At 48.6% G+C, this 24,425-nt stretch overlaps 1 protein-coding gene across 2 annotated transcripts in view; it reads right to left on the bottom strand.

Moving 5' to 3' along the window:
* Nucleotides 1-20,705, bottom strand: part of LOC139829505 (uncharacterized) — a 37,593-nt gene extending 16,888 nt beyond the window's left edge. For both annotated transcript variants that reach the window (XR_011741998.1, XM_071817242.1), the window contains exons 1-2: nt 20,608-20,705; nt 20,417-20,514 (exon numbers count right to left, since the gene is read on the bottom strand). Coding sequence is in view for 1 of the 2 variants with exons in the window: in XM_071817242.1 (XP_071673343.1) it covers nt 20,417-20,481 (65 nt within the window). In the remaining variant the exon portion in view is untranslated. The remainder of the gene's footprint in view (nt 1-20,416; nt 20,515-20,607) is intronic.
* Between the last annotated feature and the right edge of the window lie 3,720 nt (nt 20,706-24,425).

Below are 24,425 nucleotides of genomic sequence, written 5' to 3' on the forward strand. Positions count from 1 at the left end.
CGGGCTCCGCGCACCGGGGAGCCGTGTCTAGACGTTCCCAGCTCCCGTCCTTCCTGACAGGATCATGCCCGTGGTAATTCAGAAGCTGTTTGGGGTAGGCTGTGCCGCACAGACACAGGGAGCCAATAATAACCCCCAGTTCAGTGACCCGGTCGGAGCATCAAAAAGACGGTACAGGCAGCCTCAGTTCAGCATTGGGTCAGGAACCGCGACCTCCTCTGACCTTCCTTGTAGATTTAAAATTGTTTTGAGAAAGAGAAGGATAAAAAAGAGACAACTGCGGGCAGTTCTGAAAAGCACTCCAGCTTCCTGTACCGTACACATGCATATGAGCAACATGTTTAAACAGATGCAGCTCTGGCAGGCCTGAAAAATTAGGATTTAGATGCTTCGTATGTTTTTTTTTAGTGGAGTACACATTGCTTACATTTACTTTGAAAGCTCTGAAGTGAAAAGACAGGGTATAAAACGTTATTTTCACTATACTTAACAGCAAATACAAAAAAGAAGAGCAGGTAAGATTGCAGAAAAAAAAAAGAGAGAATAAGCCAATCAGAAGAAAAAATAAAATCACCTTGTGTGGATTTTTCAGCTACACTGCAGAAAACACCATCCGGTGGATCAGCTGTGTATTCCAGATGAAAAAAATTAACACCGACATTACCAGACAAATTGCCTTGTAAGAGTCAAATGCACACAATCGCAGGCTGGTTGGCTTTCAAAGGTTTCCTTTGTGTACACAGTATTTGCAGTCGCAACCAATAAAACAAAATATACTAGCACTTTATTTGTGGTTTTGGTTTTGGAATTGCATAATGGTGACTAATATTTTCTCAAAAGCTACTTTATAGTGTTTACTTAGCAGAATTTTCATGCACTGTACCTGGAAAGTATGAAATGTACCTTGTGTGCTTCCAAAGGGTTGCGAAGGCTCAGGAAGAGGTTTACCAGCGCACGGAAAGAGAGCAGAGTGTTCCTCCTCTCTGGGCTTTTACACGGGCTGGCACAGATCAGAAACACATGAGGCAGGAGAGAGAAGGGAAGAGAGGGTAACAGGAGCTCTCAAGGAAACAGAAAAGCATGGAGCGGGCGCAGGAGCTCCGCGCTGCAGCAGAACCACAGGCAGATTTTACAGAGGCAAACGCAGTTTAACAAGACCAAGGACATCCACGCTGTTGCTGTTTACACAAGAAAACCAGTATACATTTCTGTCACAGCAATGAGATGGTGAGCAGAGCGTCCCCTGCGCCCCGGCTGCAGAGGTGGCTGATGGAGCCCAGGGCCTCCAGCGCCCGCGTCCCCCAAGCCCCCGCTGCAGAGGCGGCTGATGGAGCCCGGGGCCTCCAGCGCCCGCGTCCCCCACGCCCCGGCTGCAGAGGTGGCTGATGGAGCCCGGGCCTCCAGCGCCTGCGTCCCCCGCGCCCCGGCTGCAGAGGTGGCTGATGGAGCCCAGGGCCTCCAGCGCCCGCGTCCCCCGCGCCCCCGCTGCAGAGGCGGCTGATGAGGCCTGGGCCTCCAGCGCCCGTGTCCCCCGGGAGCTGCTGCGCTGCAGCTGAGCACAGCTGGCCCAACACCCTCCTCAGAGACAGGTGGCTGTCTCCACACTGCAACAGTGCTGATTACAGCCCATTTACATTCTAAAGTTGTCTCCGAAAGCTTTAGAGGTACAAACTGATTCCATTTTGTATCACAAGGTTACAGCCTGATCTAATCACGGGAGCACAGGAGACAGGGCCTTACAGTTGCATCTGTCATTTCCTAATCCAGTCCTGGCACGACTAAGCTCCTGCAGCATAAACCATTCTTAGAGGGTAATGCCTCACCGAATTCCTTTATTTAACTAGAGATAAGTCTGTCAGCATTCTCACTGTGAGGAACTACTGGCACAGAGTTTAAGCAAATTCAATAAAAGCCAACTGTTAGGTAAAATTCCTGAAGACTTCCTATTCCCATGGACCAGGACAAGAGAGGCGCAGCAGAGCCCGCTGTCCCCTCTGAGCGAGCTGAGACACGGTATTCGTCTGCCAGAAGCCATTCGTATTGCAAATCCTTTACAACTTTTTGTCCTCTCCAGCCCTCTCCGGCAGCAGCAGCTCCTGTAGAAGAGCAAGCGGAAGAAGCGGGTGATTCTGATAACACAACCTGCCATGGGCCTCAATCTGCTCAGCTCTTACTGATGCAGCACTCATCCAGCACAGAGCTTTTGTACCTCTTTGTAATCAGCAATGGCAATTTAAAACAATAGCTGTCTGGGGTTTTTACACCCTGTTTGAAGTATCACAGCACCAGCCCGCCCTTTGATGCCAGAGTATGTGCTCACTAGGGTGTGCAACGTCAGTAAACTGATCCAAACACCACAACTCACAAGGACTGAATACAACAAAAAGCTCTGGTTCCCATGGATTCCTTGAAGCTGCAAATTATTAAAGATTACCTGAAACTACTGTTCTCTATGCACCCAATTATGAAGTCATATTGCCTGTCTGAGACAAATACCATAGCAACAGTGCTCACCAGCACTTTTATTACAAAGGTGCTTTCCTTCCCTTGTGACCTGCAGATATTGCCGTTCTTAAATGGGAGTAGGAGGAGGATATAACAGAATTCTAAGGCTGAAGTGCTCACTGAATCATGACACGGAACTCGTGAAGGGCCTGCGTCAGGCTGCTGGCCACATGATGGTCAGCACTTCCCAGAGAAAGAGAAGATTCCCAAACCACCAGTAAAAGAGAGGAAAACATTCTTGAGTCATATGTCTCCAAACAGGAGGCAAACCAGAGGGTGTAGGGGGCTGGGAAGCAGCTCTGAGTAGGGTCTGCAAGCGCAAGAGCCGCGAGTCGGGGTCACAGCGCGGCTGGGCGCAGGGACGCTCCTGGGCGCAGGGATGCTCCTGGGCGCAGGGACGCTCCTGCTCAGGAGCCCCGCGGGCCCGAAGGTCTCGCCCGGCTCTCTCTGGGTTCGCATCTCCCATAGCAGGCTAAAAGTTTCCCTCCATGGCTGCATCAATAGACAACTGAAACAGAAATCAAATCAGTCTTTCGAGCAAGCAAACAATAATACTAACAACAAGAGGAGTGCTAATAGGAGTTATGACGGCTCTGGTAACTACAGTGTTAGTGGTGCTAATAATTAGTTGCTGTAATTTTAATATAGTATTAGTAGTGTAAATAATTAAATCTGCATGAGAACGTCCAGCAGGAAACCCAGGCAACCAAAAGAAAATCACTTCTAAAACTTAACATCAAATTGATTAACTTTTAAGGCCTGAATTTCTGCTTCCCATGGGGGCTGATACAGGAGAGAGAGAGGTTAGACCCGACCAGATGCTACTGTGTTTCCATGACAACGTGGTGTCTCAAGTAGCCTCTGCCATTACCCATGATTGGTAAAATCACTCGACAGTGTATAAAGTGGCCAAGAGAAGCAGCAGCCAATAAATGCAGAAAATCCTTAAATCAAAAAGACACAGAAATAAGCGATGGAAACAACCTGTTAGATCATCTTGCTCATTCCCTGAGGCCCTGTGTAGTATTATTAACAGTCTCAAAAACCTCGAAAAATCCTAAAAATTTCATCCAAGACACTTGTAAAAACTTACTGAAGGGGAGAGCAATTTCTCAGGAAGTCATAAAAGATCTTCCTGATCCTCCTTGTGCGCGGGCGCCGCTCGGAGCACGCCGCGGCACCGCTGCCAGCGCGGGCAACGGGGCGCACGGGAGGGGCCGCGGGGTTTACTGACCGTAACGCGAGCTCTTTTGCCGAAGATACGACCTCCTCCGGCGCCGGCTGCACCGCACCAAACCCTCCCCTCCCCACCCCGGAGCAGCCTGCTGGACCCTGAATACAGAAGTATTTTGAAGATCCTACAAAAGCCTTTGCTACCACTGGTAGGTTCCAGGTGTCACACTGCTGATTTACATAATACATTTCAAATAGAAGACATTTTAGAGCAGCATTTGTTTCGTAGTTATAACTCCATGTCTGCTTTTTTAGTGAAAGGGAAGAGGGGGACCAGACCAACTCAAAACCCGCGAGTCGAATGCTCGTCCCGCGTTCAGCCAGGGTGCAGCAGCACCTTCCCAGAGCAACTGCAAGCCATGCCCGACAGCTCCTGACTGAGCCAGAGCCACCGCCGGAGGGCACAGGTACTGTGCTAACGTAGAAAAGGAGCACGAAGTGCAAAGTTATCCGTTTGGATCTTTAATATTCAGGGCCACCTTACCCAAAACACAGGGTGGGAAAAACCCCTGGAGTCTTGCTCTCCATCAGCGGGGAGAGGCCGCTCGTCTGGGCACAGGATCCTGCCAGGACAGAGAGTTCTGCTGAGCCAAGCTATTGCACCTACTGACAACCGGGAGAGCGGGGAAAGTGCTGAGCAGCTGACACCGAAGTGCTGGCTTCTCTGCACGTTTTGTTCTCTTGAAACCATCTACTGATCACCCTTGGCCTCTCAAGAAAGGAAAATATGACATCTCATCCCACACTTTTATTCCTATATTTCATCTCATCTGCTGTCCCTTCCAAGTGTGGGACCCTGATCAGGTTCACATTCAGGACTGACTCCTCTCCTGACAAAGAAGTGTGGACTTTGAAGCTAGCCCGGGCTGGGATCACGTTACCGGGCCAGTCGCATTCCCAGTGGAAATGAGTCTTATTTTATTTACAGATAAAAAATAAAAAAGTAGTATCGTCTGTTATCCCAAGGGCGTTGTTTACATTAATTTAGCAACTGCTTCCAAGGAGCTACAGAGTTCAAGAGCATTGCTAAACAGTGAGAGCCCATCCTGGATTGAGTTACTGACAGAATTATAGCTGACACTAAGAACTGTTTGAAATGTCTTGAGGGGAACTGCAGACAATGGGCTGTATTATTTAGCAGAAAAAAGGTGAAGTTACAGGGGATACTTGAGACCAAGAAAGGCAGAGTCAGCAAGTCTACCACAAGCATCAGCTGTGGGTACACCAGCAGCTCCCAGGGATGCCAGACCAAGGAAGGGACGAGTTAACGTCAGCCAGTTTGCTGAAACTTCAGCTATTTTTGTTCTTTCTTCTCCCAGTATGTAGCCACGCGTTGGATCATCACCATTGTTCTATCAATGCCTTCCTTTCGCATACGTAAAGAGGTTTCCGATGCAGAGAATCTCCTCCACTCTGAAGCTAAATGTCTCTCCCCAAAGGCTGCGACTCCAGCAGTCTCAACGTTTACACCAGTCGTGCCAAAAGTGAGATAGCAGAGGGTGCAAACTGCTGGTCTCCTCTGGGAGACAGCAAGGCCTGGAATTAACACCATTCCAAAGAAAAAGGTCGGTACGCACAGTACTCCTGTACTACGCAGGGTTTTGGAAGCACCGTTTACCCCCAGGTGAACGGGCTGAGCACTCGGATCAGCCAGCGCTGACGAGGCTGTGCCGGAGCTGCCCCTCGAGCTCCCCGGCGCGGTCCGGCTCAGGGCTGCTGCGCTGTGGAGCGGCGCGGGGCTCGTGGGTGCTGAGCCTGTGCTGCGCAGGGGAGCCCCCTCCAGCGCCTCCCTCTCATAAAGCCGCGTGCCTTCGGAATCCTGTGCGATAAACTGCAAAACCAACAAGGACGTTCCTAGCAAGGGAACCTCTAAAGACACGGAACTGAACTTCCATGCCCATATCCCGCAAGTCTTTGCACCAGATTTCTTAACTCAATCTGTATGAGAAAGAAGATTTGCAAGCACCACATACGCTGTCTGACCACTCCTTGTTAGGCAGCATAGCTTGAATTCCAAATATTCATAATCATTAGCACAAAAGGTGGAAAAGCGCTTGAGTTAGTCTTTAAAAAACACAAAATCTTCATGGTATTTCACAGGCAGAAAATGAAAATAAATTTGTCAAAGAAATTATTCACTGGAAATTATCCTCTAGAGTCCTCATATTATTAATAGCTAAAGAAACCCAGCACAACATGAAAAAACCAAATGAAAGTGTTTAGTTCAGGTTCTGATACCAGTGTTCATTTACCATGGGGCATGTTACCATTCTCCCATTTCAGCGGATGTGGTGAAATTCCTTTCCAAGACAGGTGCGATATTTTCTTGACAATTATCAAGTGAAGGTAGTAATATCTTATCAATAGTGCTGAATGAATCTCCTGTCTGCAATTAGCTATTCCAGCACAAATGCCTTGTGCTCTGCTGGTGGGGAGGTTTATTGCACTGTGGGTAGGGACGCTGGCCAGACTTTTCCCATTTCACACATCCAAGCAGCTCTCAGCTCAGACGCATCTGCACTCGGCCGTTCTGTGGAGCGCTGTATGAACTTCAGTCCGTGAGCTTCTCTCACTGCCCCTCGCCAGGGCGCTTCTCAGCCCCCTGCGAAAACCTGCAGAGAGCAGTACAGCCCCATCGTCCAACCAGCTCAGCCATTGTCTCAAAGCACTATCGGGGTTCAACATCATTCTTCACCCAGTGTTTTCACCCAGTGTTTCTCACGAGTAGTTACTCTCTAAAACTCTTCTCCTTTACCGCATCTACACGCTATTAATATTCTAGCACTGCTCCAGACTTCTGAGCAGAAGACAGTAATTGCCTAAATGATAATTTTGTTGCTTACTTCAGCTGGGGCACGAGCTACAGCCAACCAGCAAGAGCCAGCAACCCGCCAGAATGTCCCCCAGCACCTCCCAGCAGAGCGGGAGCGCAGCAGCAGCTGACGTGACCCCATTTCAAACTATTTCACTCTCTGCTCAACTGGCCTAATAAGGAGCCATAAAACGTCTCAAAAGTGAGATCTTTTATTTTGCATGAAAGAGCATTTCCAAGAAAGTGCAGAGATAGAGCTGAAGATTGAATTCCAGAACAGTCAGAATCTAGCAGGAAGCTGTCTGCTGTGGTTGGATTACTTTGTAACCAAACTCATATTTTGAACCTAATTTCCTTGCAATTTTACTCTGAAATGTCATGGTCCTGGTCTCCATATTTTTCTGCATTATGTTCTTTGTCACTGTAACTGTTGCAAGCATCCCCAAATACCGGACAGGCCTCAGTAAGCCCAAGCGCTCTGCGCTGTGCGCCGGGGCAGCCCCGTGCCGCACCGCGATTGCTCCGTGCGGCTGCTGGACCCAGGGCCGAGCGCCCCAGTTCAGGCGTACACGAGGCTGCCACGCTTCTGGCAGCCCTGCCCGGGAGCCTCGGCTTGCATTTCATTGTTTCTTGGAGGCCATGGAAAATGTGGGCCAATTTTCTTCCGTTTCCTGCAAGAAACACTCATAGCAGGCAGCAACAGGGAGAGTCTGCCCTGACTGCACCTGCTGCAGCCTCCGGCCACCGAACCGGGCTGTGACCCTGCACCCCCTGCTATTGACACTGCACAGACACCCAAGTAACGCCTCTGCCGGCCTCACCTGCCACGCTGTGTGAACGGGCAAAAAGCTGCACTATCAAACACACGGGCTACAGTCAGAAAGGCGTCCTCCCCCACGAGAGCAGGGAAGGGGCTGTGATTATTGGTAGCAGTAGCTAAACCTTTAAATGCTGAAAGCTCTGATTCCCCTCAGAAGCGCGTCCCCTGCAGCTGTGTGCCAGCGACGTTCCTCTGCGGATCGCCAGCCCCGCGCTCCATTTCTCCCGACATTCCTCGTCCCTCCCACCTTTTCCTTCCCCACCTTCCACGGCAGGACTCTGCAGGAAGGCAAGAAGGAATCCCTCCTCCTCTCCATGAGCAATGGGAGACCATTCCTCATGGATTTTATTCCATGCTATTTTGACATCTTAAGTGAAAACAAGATCAGTTGTCAGCAGGGCCAGCGAGCAGCGTCTCCCTTTGCGGGGGGTCAGCGCGGGTCCGTGCGGGGAGCGCAGGGAGCAGCCCCGTCCCAGGCAGCGCACAGCACAGACGGAGCTCCGCACAACTCACACAGAGCGGCCGGGCTACTGAGGCGCGGTGAGGACGTGTCCTGGAAAGCACACGGAGGCCCAGGATGGTGTAAAACAGTCACAGAAGCTCGTGGCCTGACCTGGCTAACCTGCTGAGATCAATCTCCCATTTCCCGGGATGACCTATCTGTTCAATGCGTATGTCTCCTGGAAAAGAGCAGGGCCGGCCACTGCAAACGTGTGCTGCTATTGTGGAGTAGAATACCCCCTGCACACCCACAGAAAACCCTCACGGCTCAGCACACGAGCTCTGGCTGCCATCTGATCCGTGCCAGAGCGCACCCGCGCCGGTCCCCTTGCTCAGCACCGCATTCCAGCTGTGGTAAGCCACTGACGCTGTCACACCTGGTCTCCAATGTGAATGCATTTTACATTTCAATATATTATGTCTGAACGTTAAAAATTTCCAAAAGAGGCTGATTTTTTCCTACTCCGTCCAGTCAACCTGCAGCACAGTCAGCCTGTGAAGGCCAAGATTTGGTATCAATTGCCTCCTCCCCTACCAAGGCCTATGGAGCAGAAGACGCCGGAGGGGAGGGCGGCTGCAAACGCGGGGTCTGTGTGCAGATGAGCTTCTGTATTAATAGCTCCACGAGGTGCCTACAGGACCAGATGAAATTCGGATGGAAAGGCAGCCTGTACGAGGCCAGCTTTTCACTCAGACCAAAGAAATATTAAAGAAGAAGAAAAGCTTAAAACTATATAAGAAGCAGGAGAAATAAATGATCATCTTCCAGAAGCTAAGGGCAATTTCAAATTAGAAATTGCAGAATTTGTTTTGGATGATAATTGGTCTTAACAAAAGGAAACAAAGAACTTCAAAGGAACACAAGCCAGACGTTAATTGCACCGTGCTTATCTAAAAGTAGTTTGTTTTCCTTTCAGCTGCCCTCTGTGTTGGACTAGACGCTCCTTGTGGGTCCCTTCTAACTCAGGACATTCTATGATTCTGTGTCCTCATTTAGTAGAAATGCGGTACTCCAGACAAGGAAAGCATCTGTGGAGTTGCACCTCTCCCTGTCCGCAGCGAGGAACCGTACCCTGTCTCCAGTGAGACCTGGAGCTGGGCTGCTGAGAGTAACACAGCGAACTCGGGGTCTTTCTGCCCCAGCAACTTTCCTGTCTCACCTGGCATCGGGGTGGATTCACATCCCCCTGTTAAAGACGCAGTAACAACGCAACTGCTGCTGTCTTTGGAGCATGCTACTGCCCCAGAGAATGTTCTTATTCACCTGCAGATGAAGTAACACGCAGCCAGTCATTTTGGAAAGGGTTCAAGAAAGAAAATCCTACACCAATGACTACAGCTTTTGTTTGGTGGGGTTTTTTCAATGTTTGACACAGTCTAAAAGTTCATCTCCAAACATGACAGGCAAGAAAGGAAGCAGGTGCAAACCACATTCTCGAGTATTGTTTCCACCACAGGCAGGGAACAAAGGGACAGTCTTACCAGACTGCTGAGGCACAGCTGCCACTCACCACAGCATCAGCACACGCAGCGGCTACAATTTTACACGAAAACTAATGAAGTCTCTGTGATCAGAGCTTTTGGTTTGTGTCTTCCAATTAGTCGCACTGATCTGCTAATAATAGGATATGGCATGCTTTTCACCATCAGAGAAGCTGTAGTTATCAGTCAAACCCGAGGCTGCTGGTTCAGTTCACTGTTCTCTAGTACGTCAGCGGCAAAGCTGATGTGCAGCAATGAGGCTGCTGGCTTAGCTGGCACTGCAGGAACACAGGAGCACCAGGCGCCCCCCAGACCTGTGCACTTGCCAAGATGGTCAGAACGCCCTGGATCCATGGACAGGAAAAAGGGGGTGATTGTTTTCTCAAAAAGGCAAAATAAGGTCTAAATCAAGCCAGGCCCAAACATCTTGAACAGTATCCCCACCCCTACCTGCAATTTTTCTAAGTTACACAGTGGAGTTTATCTAAGAAGCATCTGAAACGAAAATAACTAACTCAGGGAACATTTGTCTTCTCAAAACCTCAGGTGGTTCTGGCCAAAGTCCTTTCGGCTGCGCCAGCTGCTGGGTGCCTTTGTGGGACCTGGAGTGAAGGAGTGATCTGGGCAGCAGCTTTGAGCTCCACTCCACTGCTGGTCACTAGTAAAGGTCTGGATTTGGCTCGTTCACCTTATCCCCTGAGCTCAGCCTCAACAAAGCCAGCTGCCTAGGGATGACACGCGTAAAACATCGCATTGAACTGTGTGGGTTGCTCGCAACTACAGAGATCACATCACGAGCTTGACTTGCTCTACTGAATAATATCCATGTCTTGTCACCACTGGGCAAGGGGGCTGACAGCAACAAAATGAAAATCAGTCAATAAGAACCACAGCATTTCTTTCAGCAGGTTACAAGGCAAGTCACTTTAAGAGGATTTAAAACAGGGCATATAAATTGGCAAAACCCAAAATAATACAGATCAACACAGGAGCTTAGGCAATGCTGCAGAAGACAGCACGCTCGGGTGTGTAAAACGGCACCTGTGGGTCAGAGACTCCCTCCTGGATGTGGGTTTTCTGCAGCTGGCACGAACTGCCAGGGAAAGGCCGGTGCGAGGTACCCGGTGAAGTGCCCTGTGAGGACGGGTGGCGAACTCGGCAGGGCAGCGCCGGCACAACACGCCAGAGCTGAGCTCACGCCAGAACCTGCTCTTCTCTCCTGACCATTTCCACAGCCAACAGCATATATATATATATATATATATATGTCATTTATTCCCACATTAGAACTTAGCCTTTCCCTACCGATTCTTTCTTAGAGCTGCTCCTATTAGCATAATTAAAATTAGGACAGTGGAGTCTTTTGTGTGCCGGGCTGTTTTTGGCTTTTTTTTTTTTAGCAAAAGGCAGCGGCGCCACCTACCGGTGAGCCAGAGCCGGGCTGCTCCGCGCAGCTGCCCGGCTGCGGTGCCCACGCTGACGCTGCAGACAGCGCAGGCACAACCGGACCGTTCCACCGCGTCTGAGCGGTCAATTACTAATCCTGGACACTGGCAAGACCGAGCAGAGCACCTTACGTTACACACAAGTGCACATCCCCACACCCTCAGCCCCTGCGCATCACGGGTCTTGCGAAAGAAAATAAAGCAAATAGGGTTTTACGCCAAGGGTATGTCAAATTAAATCCAATGTCTAAGAACTAAGTTACCCGAGTGCAGGAGAAAAAAATCCCTACCTGTAGTTCCCTTCTGCTTTCCAAGGCCACAGGACAAATTTCCAACACATAGAAATCATAGAATCATTTTGGTTGGAAAAGACCTTTAGGATCATCAAGTCCAACCATTAACCTGGTGCTGCCAAGTCTGTCTCTAAACCACGTCTCTGAGTGTCTCTAGTACAGCTGTGGGAGATGCTTCATCTGTACCAAAAGGTTTCTTACACAAGAGCCTTTTGCCACCCATATGCCTAGGCCCGCTTCAGCTTGTCACCTTTTCACAGATGTTACTCTCTAATTAACTTCTTCCTATTGTGCAGGAGGTGTGGACAGACTCTATCAGTACTGATAACTCCTGCACAGATCTGTCTAAATGTCTGTTCACTTGCTAATCATTTCTGCGACTCTCTGAAAAGCAATTTCCCCATCAACTTCATTTATTTAGCAGGATGTGCCAAGGAAGCGCTTTCATTTTAACATAGTCTGAAATTCATAACAAAACTTTATTTTCTTTTTCTATAAATATGACACCGACTGTTTAATCTCTGAGTAATGCACTGGCAAAAACAGCTGGGAAGTCCTGTTACTTTCTTCTTTGGCTTCTGAGATCTACTTGTTAATCCAAAGTAGAAAAAACCCCATTACTACCTATAATTGCAGCCAGAAGGGCTTCTGGAGTACACAGCTAGTGCCACTGTCACTGCCACCACGCACGCCCGACCCGCGGTCCTGCTCACGACACCTCAGCAGCCGCGTTACGATGATCACTGCCGGCTCTCGGTGCCAGCAGCACCGTGTAGCCCCACCACCCTGCGACAAACGCCTCACATTTCTTGTTACTTTTGGCAAACAGGGACCTAACCTGATTTCAGCCTCAATAAAGTAGAGGTGTGGGCGGCTTGCTCTCTTTCTGGAAGAGGATTTGGGGACTCTTGACCTGATATGACCTTCACTTTAATGCTATTTACAGCTTCATACTGCAAAACCAGTTTGGACTTAATGAATTGTTTTTACTACCAGGAGAGTGTAAAATCCGCATGTGAGCTGCGCTGCGCGCGGGCGGCTCCGCTCTGCACCGCGGCTATCGGCTGCTCCGGCGGGGTCACAGCCGGGCAGCAAATCATCTCCAAAGCATTGCATAGTTTAAAGGGTAATTCAGTGGTCAGCCAATGTCCGACCTTTATAATTCCATAAATTATCTCTCCAAATCATCTGTAAATTGCATTAAACAATGAATTTTACACAGTTTCCCCATTGACTGTCTGTCCTACACAAGTATGGATTTGAGGCAGGTAATTGTACATGCTCCAATTGTTCTCATGACTTATGTGACAAGGAAGACAAGCTGACTATTGTCCCTTGTATTCAAAACGATGTGTAACAGAGTCCTACCGAAAGATAACTCAGGAGGACACCATTTCATGGACACACAGGCTCGCAGCATTTGGGGCTGCTTTGTCCTCAGGGTGCATCAAGAACACTTTGTACTCTATGAGCTTCACTTTTGTTTCTTGATTTGCTTTGAAAACAATGAAGACTCTTACAAGCATTAAAATCATGAGCTATGTGAGTTCTATGGACTGTACAATGGGTTCTGTCAACCACTCATTTAAATCTGAGCTGAATATGAATTTTAGAAGTATTTTCATCTAAATACACAATTTCCCAAGAAGTTTCTACTGAGCATGCCCATTTTTATGTAGAAGTTTAACTAATCTTGTTTCTATTGCTTTCTAAACATCTGAAGGGATCACGTCCTTTTAATGTGCTTTCCTCCAAGTAAATCAGTCTCCAGCAAGTAACTCTGAACGCCAAGGATACCGGGATACAGGCAAGGCCCGGCCAGCCCTGAAGCAGCGGCTCGGGCAGGCAGCGGTGGGGCCGCAGTGCCTCCCACGCTCCATCCTGAGCACGGCTGCGCAGTCCAACAACCACGGCCCCTGCAGCCGCGCACCCCTGACCGGGGCCGGCGAGCCCTCCCACAGCCGCCTCCTCGGCCCAGAAACGCCGACTGCCTTACTGGGCACCACGAGGCCACTTCGGGGTGGATAAAGATCCTTTTTTCAGGGGCTCATTAACAGACTCCACAAAGCATAGCAGACAGTTCTTCTTCGGGGTGCTGATCTTACATTCCCCTCACTATTACAGAACAATGAAATCTAGAGGAAACTAACATATCCATTTATTTAACCTAGAAAACTGATGAGCAGATTATCGAAGGTTACTGTACCTGTTTCAGAGTTTAAACATCATTTGGAAGTCAAAGGGCAACTATTTATCGGCTGCAATGTATTTGATTCAGAGCCTTGAGCAGGATTATATTTCTCATGGGTATCTGCGCTGATTTCAAAGGCTAGACTGACAGACAGTGTCTGAAAACAAAAGTACAGAGGGATGGATTTAAACAGAATGTTTTTCTTTCCAGAATCCAAAGTGGCCTTATTTTTCAGTTGCTGGACTGAAAAATACTTCCACGTCCTTGGAGGATCAAGGGCTATCAAAACAGACAAAAGGAAGATCTGTGGTTTAGTGGCATCACAGTTCACATGGTTCATATTTCTACTAAGCTCACTGTGCTGTTTCACAGACCATGTGGCTTGGGATTGCTTTCAGACACAAAACTATGCACGGAAGTACAGATTTAGATACAACCTAAGATACATCCACAGATATTTGGTGCTTCTGAACAATCTGTATTGAATCAAACCTGCTTATATTAAAGTATTAAGTACATGTTGTCTTTAGAAATTTTCAAAGGCATCTTTGGGAAGTTGTTATGTGGAAAATTTAAGTAATAGCTTTAGACCAAAAGGACAGCGTGCCATCTGAACAAACAGAGTCTGCATACTATCTTTTAGGGTGAAGGACTATTTCACTTGTAACTGCCATAGCAGTATCATTGCATCTTATTATTCTAGTACATGCTGTAAACAAATCACATTTTTCATTTCTTCGTCACTAAACCAACCACTTTTTGCATTCATTCAGAGCTCCCAATGCAGTGTTGAGGAAAAACCAATCTGAAAGAAACGTCTGAGGTTACTTTGGGAGTAGCAGAAAGTGAGAGTACCTCTTGAATCCTGAGAGACAACCGCAGCTTCTACCTGACAAATGATACGAGGAGAGCTGAAAGTCTCAGCTGCTGTCGGGTAAATGCTGTGGGTTAACCCGGCAGACGTGAGTCCCGGAGCCAGCACCGACCGCCCTGACCCTGGGGGGTTCCCGTTCGCCCAGGAGCCAGGCTTGCAGGGCTCTGTCCCGCGGTGCCACCCGACAGCGCGGCAGAACCGCGGGACATGTGCGCCACTGACACCGGAGCCCTCCAGTTCCCTCCTTCAGGTCACGTCGCTTCCTAAAGCTCTTTTGCACGACCTCTGACCTCATCCCCTGCCAAAACCCTGGTGAGAGAGACCCTGTGTCACTCTCCCTCAGAGTACTCACTACCGAGACAGAAGTAACAAAAGCGAGGGCCAAACAGACTGCATGGCGAATACAGAACTTCAGCACCGTCTCTGGTCTAGGCTGCGAGCTCCCTGGAGCCCACGTCCTCCGCAGAATTGAGGGAGACGGGATTCAGGCACTGCAGTTGCTAAGGTTTTAGCCCCACAGCTAAAAAATTTTCAGCACTTTTCACTCTTCACAGACCTCAGAATTCCCTGATCTGGATCATGAACAGTTTGAAAGGCAGATAACTGAGTCTGGACTCCTTTTGTTCTGCACAAGAACTGCTACACCCACGAGCCCGGCTGGCTGTCGCAGGGTCTCCTCACAGGACCCGCAGAGCCCCTCTCTGCCCCAGGAGCATCCCCGCCGCGCTCCGAACCGGCGCGCCCGCGGGACGGCTGCTGCGGAGCGCCCCAAGCCCCCTCGGTGGTCAGTGCTGGGGGACATTAGTTCTGGATGACTAATTATTTGGTTTAAAAACAGGTCTTTTGTTTCTTGGGCTATAAAGACAACATGACCACTTTCTGTACTTTTGACCCCAGGGAAAGAAAAGCCACAGATAATAGAATTAAACCCTCATTTCACTTGAGATAATATTTGTGTAAGCTCCCCTAGTAAAATGTCATGTACACTGCCAAGTCTGCAGGTTATCACTTCCACAGTTTGAGTGTTTGGAGACAGGGCTTGGAAGTAGGGGGTATTTGGGGGAAAGCTCTGAGAATTGTAAGACCTGTAACCGTAGAACTTTTTTCCTACTCAGCCCAACATTTCATTCAAGACTTGAGCTCAGACAAAATAATGGTTAGGATATTTTTTATTGGCCCAACACAGAAGCATTATATAAGGTTTCAAGGCCACACAGATGATTTTTCCTATTTTAGTAAGGCTCTCTGTAGACTTTGCAGGGAGAAGAATCAACACATTCAACTGCGATTCCAATTGTGCTCCTTTTTCAAGGGATTATTTTAGAATTCTAAGCACCATGAAGCAAGAGTGCAAGTCCTCCCCATCAGCACATGAGCTCTTTCCTTACAACTCTGAAATCACACCAACAATAATAAAGCTTCTTGGCCAAGTGCTAGTTTGAAACGTCATTTCATTCCAGGGAAGAAATGAGTTCTCCCTCCCTTTTCCTGCTGCAGTCCTGTTGTGTTTGGTGGCCATATGGTTCCAGGTAACCAAGATCAAACTCTTCCGTAACTTGGGAGCCAATCCTTCCATTGCCTTCTCCCTTCCCCATCATGTTATCTTTCTTAAAATAGTATTGCAGTACAACATTCTGCAAAAAAAACTTGTAAAGAGAAAATTTCAAACCCTCTTTGACACAGGTAGTACTCTGAGCAAGTTGGGCAATCTGCTAACACAGAGCTTTTTAGAACGGTTTGGCTGCCCCATAAGGAAATGGGAGTTAAGAAACTTAGCTTCAAAAAGTACAAGCGCATTCTTTCAATATTCATGATATCATCATGTGCTGGTTTTGGCTGGGGTGGAGTTAATTTTCTTCATAGAAGCTATTATGGGCCTATGTTTTGGAGATTAGGCTGGAATAGTGTCGATAATACAAGGATGTTTTAGTTACGACTGAGCAGTGCTCACACAGCGCCAAGGCCGCTGCTTCTCACCCCATCCCACCAGCGAGGAGGCTGGGGGTGCAGGGCAGGCTGGGAGGAGACGCAGCCGGACAGCCGACCCTGCCCACCCGACCCGGGGGGTTCCCTCCACCTGACGTCATGCTCAGCACATAAAGTGGGGGGAACACGAAGGAAAGGGGGATGTTTGGAGCGATGGCATTTGTCTTCCCAAGTCCCCGTTACGTGTCATGGAGCCCGGCTCTCCCAGAGATGGCTGAGCACCTGCCTGCCATGGAAGGAGAGAATGAACTCCTTGGTTTGCTTTGCTTGCATGCATAGATTTTACTTTATTTATTAAACTGCATCTCAACCCATGAATTTTCTTCCTTTTACAGGTCTGATTCTCTCCTCCACCTCACCGGGCAGCAGTGAGTCCGTGGCCGTGCGGGCCTTAGCTGCCGGCTGGGGTTGAACCACAGCACATCAGCACCTCTTAACCGCACAACGCAGCTCCAGGCTTTCCCGTGAAGGAACTGAAACTATCAGTTCTCTGTTAGGCCTGTCCTCTACCAAACTTGAATAAAGGTTTTTAGGGCGTGCATGTTCATTCAATAAATATACCACAGTACAATCTCTTCCTTAATTTATGGGGGGCGGGGAGTTGTTTGTTTATTTGTTGGTGATTTTGTTGTTGCTGTTGTTTGATTGGTTTGTTGTTTGTTTGCTTTTTAATCTCCATGCAGGAACTATAGACGCAAAGCACTGGCCTGCTGTGTCTTCACGTACAAAGCTGGCTTTTGTGGGCAGGCCAGGGAAGGCTGCTGAGCCAGCAGAGAAAAACAAGAGACAAAGAAAATATCAGCTCTGCTTTGTGCCTTATGCTTTGGTGTCTCGTTACAGAATAGTCGGTCTGCAGTGGAACTCGGAGTCCCCGTGCAGTGCCACAACTGAGACCTGACACAGTATGCAGGTGTTGTTTAACTAGGGCATATACATACAGGGATCCTCTTTCGTTCAGCGTCCCCTCACAGATCGGTGTCTGCTTTGAGCAGCTCCAGAATGTTTGTTTGAAATACTTGTCCAAAAACACCGAGAAAGCTGAGATGTGAATAAGCTCTGGGAAAGAAAAGGACAAGGTTGTGATGAAGAAAATTTGAAGAAAGCAAATAAAGCAACGTATATTATTATGACTAAGCTGCAGCATTCTGGGATCGGAACAATACAAAAAACACTGGAAGTGGAAAGATCCTGAAGTAATGCTGCTTAGGTCCTCATGGAGTTTATCGTGCTTCCGGTGGCGGCCAGTTCAGTATTACTTGCCATAAAGAGATATGACTGCACGTACGGGAGGTCGGCTCTGCTGCCCACGGCCAAGCCAGTCGGAAGCACAATGCAAAAGGGACCAGAAGTTCTACTCATTCCCATGTGAGATGGGCACTTGTCAGTCAAGACAGGCAGGGGCTGTCAGCTCTCGGCAGTGGCAGCTGCAGCCTTGACTTGTTATTGCTTGTGTCTCTCATCGTCATGTGGACCATGTACTCCAAAACATTTCTGCAGGGACTTGATGCATATATACGTGTGTGCGTGTGTGTGTGTGTATACACAGGTAAACACACACACACAAAGATTTGTCTGGCATTATCTCAGGAATTTGGATAGATACTAACTGGGATTATAGGCTGTGCATCACTTCTATTACTCCAGTCTAAGCCTGGCACACAGCCTAGCACTGCACCCCAAAAGTAAGAGACCATTTTTAAGGACAAAAGAAGGCTGCTGTGATTACTTAGTACGTACTATGTTATAACAACAAGCAATACAATAATCTCTTACTAAAAAGGAAAAGACTAAGGTTTGAACAGAAATCCTGGGGAAAAAAAACAAAACAAAAGGCAAAACACTACAAAACTTTCCCCAGCAGTTGAAACAGATGATTTTAAAAATCATACTGTTAGTAAAGCCTTTAAAATTCCATGTGAGGAGGATTATTCAGCCAAAATCCCAGGGAGCAGCTGTGGATAATTTCTAGTTGTCCTACTGTTCAAGCAGAGTCCTTCCCAAGGATTTCTACAACTCATCCTCTGTTTCCACCCCTCCAACAGAAAAATAAATGAATCATGGGACTTCAGGTTTGGGTGGTTTTTTATAATCCAGATACTTAATATTGAGCAATATGCAGGATCCAGAAAAGAAAAAAAAAGAAATCTTCCAAGTCTTCTTTTTCAGCCTTAAAAATGCTACAGAGGATACAAACACTATTTCTTCTCTTTCACAGGTCACTTCTAATAGACAAGCTGCTTGTGATACATTCCATGCTGGGACCAGCTACAAGCCATGCATCTGCTGAATTTAGGAATAAAGAGCTAGACCATAAAATGTGGAATCAGAGGAGTGGCCTCAGGGGCACAATGGTGCATTACTTCTGTGAGACCGGAGTGTTTCACTAAAAGATATATATCGCCACAGGAAAATGGCTTCATGCATTTTGATTCTGTCATTATTATTGTTTGCGTAGCTTGTTCTATGCTAGATCACACAGCACAAGTAACCTGAAGAGAACACGCTTCATCTTACTGTGGAGCTCACGTTATTTGCCACTGCAAAGGAACCTTTTACTATCAGAGTAAGTTCTGTGCAAGAACATTTAAGCTGTTGCTCATCTAAGATCCACGGGCCTCCCAACAAGTGTGAAAAACATTTGGTTCAGGAATAACCTTGCTCACACAGTTTTTCCTCTGTGTCCCTTTCTCTTTTCCTTCTCCCTAGAGAGACATTCATGTAAGAAAGGCCTCTGCATGGACCACTGGTTTTAACTATCCTAGAAAGTACCTTTTACAAAGAAAAGGATTTCCAACAGTTTTTCTCACTGCAGTTATAGCGACCACAGTCTGTAATGAATTACTTATATCATTACTTTCACAGCTGAAAGATCATTCAAAGTAAGCAGTCTACCCAGCATGAACTAGAAAGACAAAAGTGATTTCCTTTTTAATGAGGACATTTATCAATGAAGATCACTATTTCTGCAGTGTCAGAAGTGCCACAAGGACTCGCTTTGCACAGTAAGATGACTGTGATGACAGAGGGCAGCTGCAAGTGGTAAAGAAAGATGGGGAATACCTGAACAAGTCCCATGCTAAGTCTCTTATCAATACTATAACTATAAAACATATGCTAAATCCTCTCTGCTGGCAAAACACCTGCCCTGCAGCGGGACTCTGCTGCTGAGGAGCCCAGCAGGAGGGTCTGGCCCAGGTCCCCAGGGGTCTGCCCAGGAAGAGGCGAAGCACTGACAGGGTTGCACTGGTGCACAAACATTCAGGACACGCTCTTCCCAATACTTCGACACCTCAGTGATTTTCTCTGTTGTACTTTCACATACCCACTCTTTGAACTCAGATCATGAAATAAGGTATCCAGGATTCACTACGATGCCAAACACACGGAAAATAAAACCCCCCCATTTCCACTCCAGATTTTATATTTACTATCTGCTCTGTCATGCATGCTTATGACATTTGGCTTTCTTGAAGAAAACAGCAGATGGTAGCAAGCCAGATGACACGCCCGAGGCTGTTCTGCCCAAGTTGTCACCCTGCCCACGCAGACCACAACGGCCGTGTCACGGTGCTCAGGGCTCCTTCTCTTCCAGCCTGGCCACCACTACCAGCAAATGCTAAGGGGAAACACATGGATCAGCCTTCCCCAGGAAAAAATCCCATTTCACACCGACCACCAATTACGGATTTCCATGTTTTCTCATAATAAAAAAGAAATCTCAGATAGCTGACAAATGTCTTCCATAACCCAGGTTATCTGCATTGATAACAGCTTTGCCTTCTTATTGACTGAATCTGGTATCACCTCGTGCAGACCCCTCCTGTGACTGTTGCCAGGCTCACAGGCCCGTGAATTACCTAGCTAATCACAGTTACTTTCCATGTTAGTATAGAGCTCACAACTTCTACCCTCGGGTACCTCACCAGAGATGCTGCCGCGGCTGCTCAGGCCGAGCCGGCCGAGCCTCCCTGTGCCGCCCAGGCGAGCTCGGAGGGGCGCTGCGCCCGCTGCCTCGACAGGCGCGAGGGACGAGCAGGACCCCGGCGGCCGTGCCACTACCACAACCCAGTTTCACGCTAGTCCCAGACGCAGTTCCAGTTCTCACCTTTTTGATATCAACAAAAGGCAAATATCCATTCCATTCTGCTCAGCCCTTCATTACTTCGAATCCCCAGGCCCTGGGAAGAACTACTAACCAGCTGAGTGTAATCAGCCTTAATTATTTACTAGCTACAACTGAAAACTGTGACATTTATCTAGCAAGAGCCACTTACCTTCCCATGTGATCAGCTGTAGATAGATTTCCAAGGCTTTTCCTTTTCTGTAAGATTTTCTCCATAGCATAAGCTTATAAGCACATCACTTCTCAGGTCTGTCAAATAAAAAAATATGGATTAGAAGCTGCTTGAACTAATTATTAATTAAAGCATCTCACGGGATTTGTGCCTGTGGCAGTTGTACACACCCGGCAGGGCCCAGGACTCCCAGCAGGGCGGCAGGCGGCCCCCCCGAGCCGCCGTCCCCGCCGCGCTCGACGCCGCGTCAGGGTGCGTGGCCCGCGCGGTGACCCGGCAGGGCAGGAGGGCGGGACCTGGCCAATGGACAGGCTCCTCAACCAATAGACAGGCTCCTCGACCAATGGACAGGCTCCTCAGCCAACCAGCTGCCTGGGCCCGGAGCAGGTACTGGACATGGCCCGCCCGGGCTGGGAATGGGGCTTCCCCGGGCTCCGCAGGGGACTGTCCGAGGAGCCTCCGCGGGACGGAGAGCCCTCCCTGCCCCGCGGTCGGTCGGTGGGTGGGTGGGTGTTCTTCTGGAGACCCCCTGGAGTGGGGCCTTGCCTGCGTACCTGCGGGGAGAGAGGCCTTGGAATGCGGGCTGCGGGCCGAGGACCCTCGTTCTTGTGTGGTAACAACATCCCCAGCTGGTACATCCGACCCGTAACGTTGCCGGAGTGCTGGCCGGTTTTCGGTTGCCCCCCGCTTGCACTGGTTTCTGTCGATGGTTTGGGTTCTGAGTTAAAGTCGGTTTAAGCTTACATTTGCCTGGGGTTGTGTGGGTGCCCTGTCCGGCAGCAGGAACGCGGCTGCGGGCGGAGGAGCCGCGCGGCCCCGGCAGCCTGAGCGCGGCCGGAGGGAGCCGGCGGGACCCGCCGTGCTGCGGCCGCGGGGCAGCCAGGCCGGGCAGCGTGCTCCTGCTGGAAGCTTCGCACACGGGCAGCCTCGTCCGAAAGGCAGAGCAGCGCTGAGTGACGGGCAGGAATGGATTCCGCATGTTGGGAGGTGTCACTTTTCCTAGGTAAATCAATACCACATTTCCCTTCTTATCTTGAAAGCTATGGGAGGACAAATCGCATTAGTGTGGATCTCTGCCTTGGCCCCTGCCGTGCTGCTGCGGAACAGCGGGCTGCACTTCTACAAACCTTTGCCCTGACATGCTCTCAGTCAGCTATTGGAAAGGCTCTGGCAAGCCTGAATGTGTTTGGGGTGTTTTTTTGAGGATACAATGGATAGACAGTGGCTGCGTGCACCGTGTGGAGCCAGCCGTGGTCATACTGCTGGTCCCTGTTGGCTCCAGCTGGCCAGGGACAGATAAAACCAGCCTCACGTGGAGCTGACGTCACCAGAAGCACCATGAACACTAACTCCGCTCTATCTTTGCTGTTTGTTGGCTTCTCAGGAAGTCCATTCATACATCAAGGGGGCATTTCTGAGCATGAATTCATAGCTTAGCTCACTGCCCAGAACTGATTCTGGGAGCTACAGACTATGCCAGAAAAAAATGGCAGAAAACATACAGAATAGGATTAGTGGACAATAGCTAAATCTAGTTACACTGGTTTCATCGCTTTTCAGCATTGGTTGAGTTCTCCCGATTTAAATGTTTCTTTCAGGAGAAACTCTGCCACTTCTACCCTGTATATGAAATCTGTAGAAGACAGAGCTGTTGGTACAGTTGGTTCCCAGACTTTCACAGAGGTGAGCTGGATCCAGTTACGCCTCTTTGAGCCTGGCAAGGCTGGCGTTGTCGTTGAGAAGGAAGGCGCGTTGCCGAGGTGGTGGTTCTGGAGGCAGGCAGCGGTGGGAGCGCGGTCACCAGCCGGTGTCACCGTGGGCCATGGCCGCTGTGTGTGTGACCCCCGCGCCGGGCGCACCGAGCGCTGCGGGGAAGCAGCAGATGGACTGTGTGTGCTGAGTGGTTTTGTGCTGTGGATCTGGTTTGTAAAGATGATCCTTGCTATACAGAAAGCCTCGTCGCTATCGCACAAGGTATCCTTTATTTCTTCTTCAAGTGAGGGCATACAGAACTTGATCTGGCATTACAGAGATAAAGTTCGTTTCGGCTTCTTATCTAGAAACTCCATTTGTAGATGCCAAAAACTGCTCATGGGACAGAACTGTTTCAGACTGAAAATTTTTATTGGAAACTGTGTGTAGGGTTACAGGTTAAACATGAATTTGTATTTTATAAAACAGTTCATGCTGCACTGACTTGTCAAATATTGACAACAGGCTCCCATATTTCCCATATTAGATTGACGATCTCACATATTCTGCTAAAATAAGATTTTTAAACCTGGCTTAGGTGCCTGTGATGTCACCAGGAAAAATATGGAAAATTCTAACCCCAAGTTCTGGCTGAAATAGTAAACAGGATATGGTATTTAAATCTTTCTTTTAAGTTGCATTTACCTTACATGCCTTCTGGCTAAACAACATCTGAGGTTTTATTCTGCATCAGGATTCTTTGCATCTTTTTTGGTAAAAGTTTGTGAGCCACATTTGAAGGAGTTTGGTTGATTGGTTTTTGTTTGTTTCTTTTCCAAAAAAGCCAAGCAAATACAGATGCCTGGAATATACGGTTAGAGATTCCACCGAGGCAATTCATGGATACTCTGAGAACAGAACGGGTTAGTCGATGCCTTCTTTAATACAAATGCCATAGATGCTTGATATTAAGTTGGACACTCGGCAGAGTAGTCAGAAACTGTAATTGCGGCAGGGTGAAGTGAGGAGAAGTGGTCTGTACAGCCACAGGCTCCTCACCCATGGGGACATATCACATCTGCCAGCCTAATCCAGTCCAAAAATCAGTGCTGAAAAGGCCAGGTCCCTTCTGGGCTTTAGACAAAGAAATCAGATGCAGAGAGAGAGCTGCAGCCATTCTGCGAGGATGAGTACTGGGTCACGGGTCTTTGGGTTTTGTTTGAAGAAAACCTTCCTGAGATGGCTATTCTCATGAACAGCCAAAACAGACATCCTTCTGACATTATAGTTTGAAACTCCAGAAACATTGTTCAGAATCAATCCCCTGTTCACATACAATCTTTATTTACTTCAGGTTTGGGATTTCTGGGGGGCTGGTTTTGGTTTCGGTGGTTTTTTTTGTTTTGTGCCCTTTTTTTTTTCTTGAATTTTACAGCACTACAAGGAAAAAATAAGTCTGTATTGATCTTTTAAGGTTAAGAACTTGGTGCACTTAAATTATTCTAACCCAGAGAGTTTGAAATTTATGGTCCCTCTTGAACCTCCCTGCCTCACCAGCTTCCTTGGGAGGACCCTGCTGCAGGCTGCACGCCAACTGCAGTAAAATTTAAAGAGGTGAGAGAGAAACTTCCCAGAAAATATAAACATTTCATGGAAATGAAATAAGTCTTCCCTTATAGGAACTCACCTCAACAAGCTTTAGATAAATGGAAAGGTATTCAGAATTGTAAGTGGATATAAAGTGTGGTGTTTTAGATACATTTGTTTATGAGCAACGCAGAAATGCGCGTTGTCTTAAGCCAGTAGAGCGGGACAGCAGGAGGCTCCCGCGCACGGGGCCAGCGAGCGCCGGAGCTGCGTTCTGCCGAGCGGGTGGCTCTGGCTGCGCACCTTCGCCCCCGGAACAAATCCCCCGCTCACGGCAGCCACAGCGCCCCAGCTCCTGACATCCAGGCACCCTGTGAGGGCTCTGAAACGCTCCCTGAGTCTGGAGATGGGAAACTCAGAATAATAGCAACGAACACGGCACTGGAAAGCGCTCTCCTTCTGCGTCAGAGGTCTCTGGCTGACACAACACAGAAGGCTCACGTGGCTGCTCAATAACAACTGTGGAGAGAAATAACGTGTGAGCATTAGAAGGGCTGTAAATTCCTCAGCCCCGCTCGCTGGGCACTGGCTCCAGAGGCCTGCTCCTCCTGCAGCCGTCTGTGACCCACGTGTCCCCGGAGACCCCAGCGCGGCCGCGGCGGGTCGGGGAAGCTGCTGGGGAAATGGCATGATGGAAGCAAAAAAAGCG

The sequence above is a fragment of the Patagioenas fasciata genome, chromosome 20 (genome assembly GCF_037038585.1).
Source record: "Patagioenas fasciata isolate bPatFas1 chromosome 20, bPatFas1.hap1, whole genome shotgun sequence".
Lineage (NCBI taxonomy): Eukaryota > Metazoa > Chordata > Aves > Columbiformes > Columbidae > Patagioenas > Patagioenas fasciata.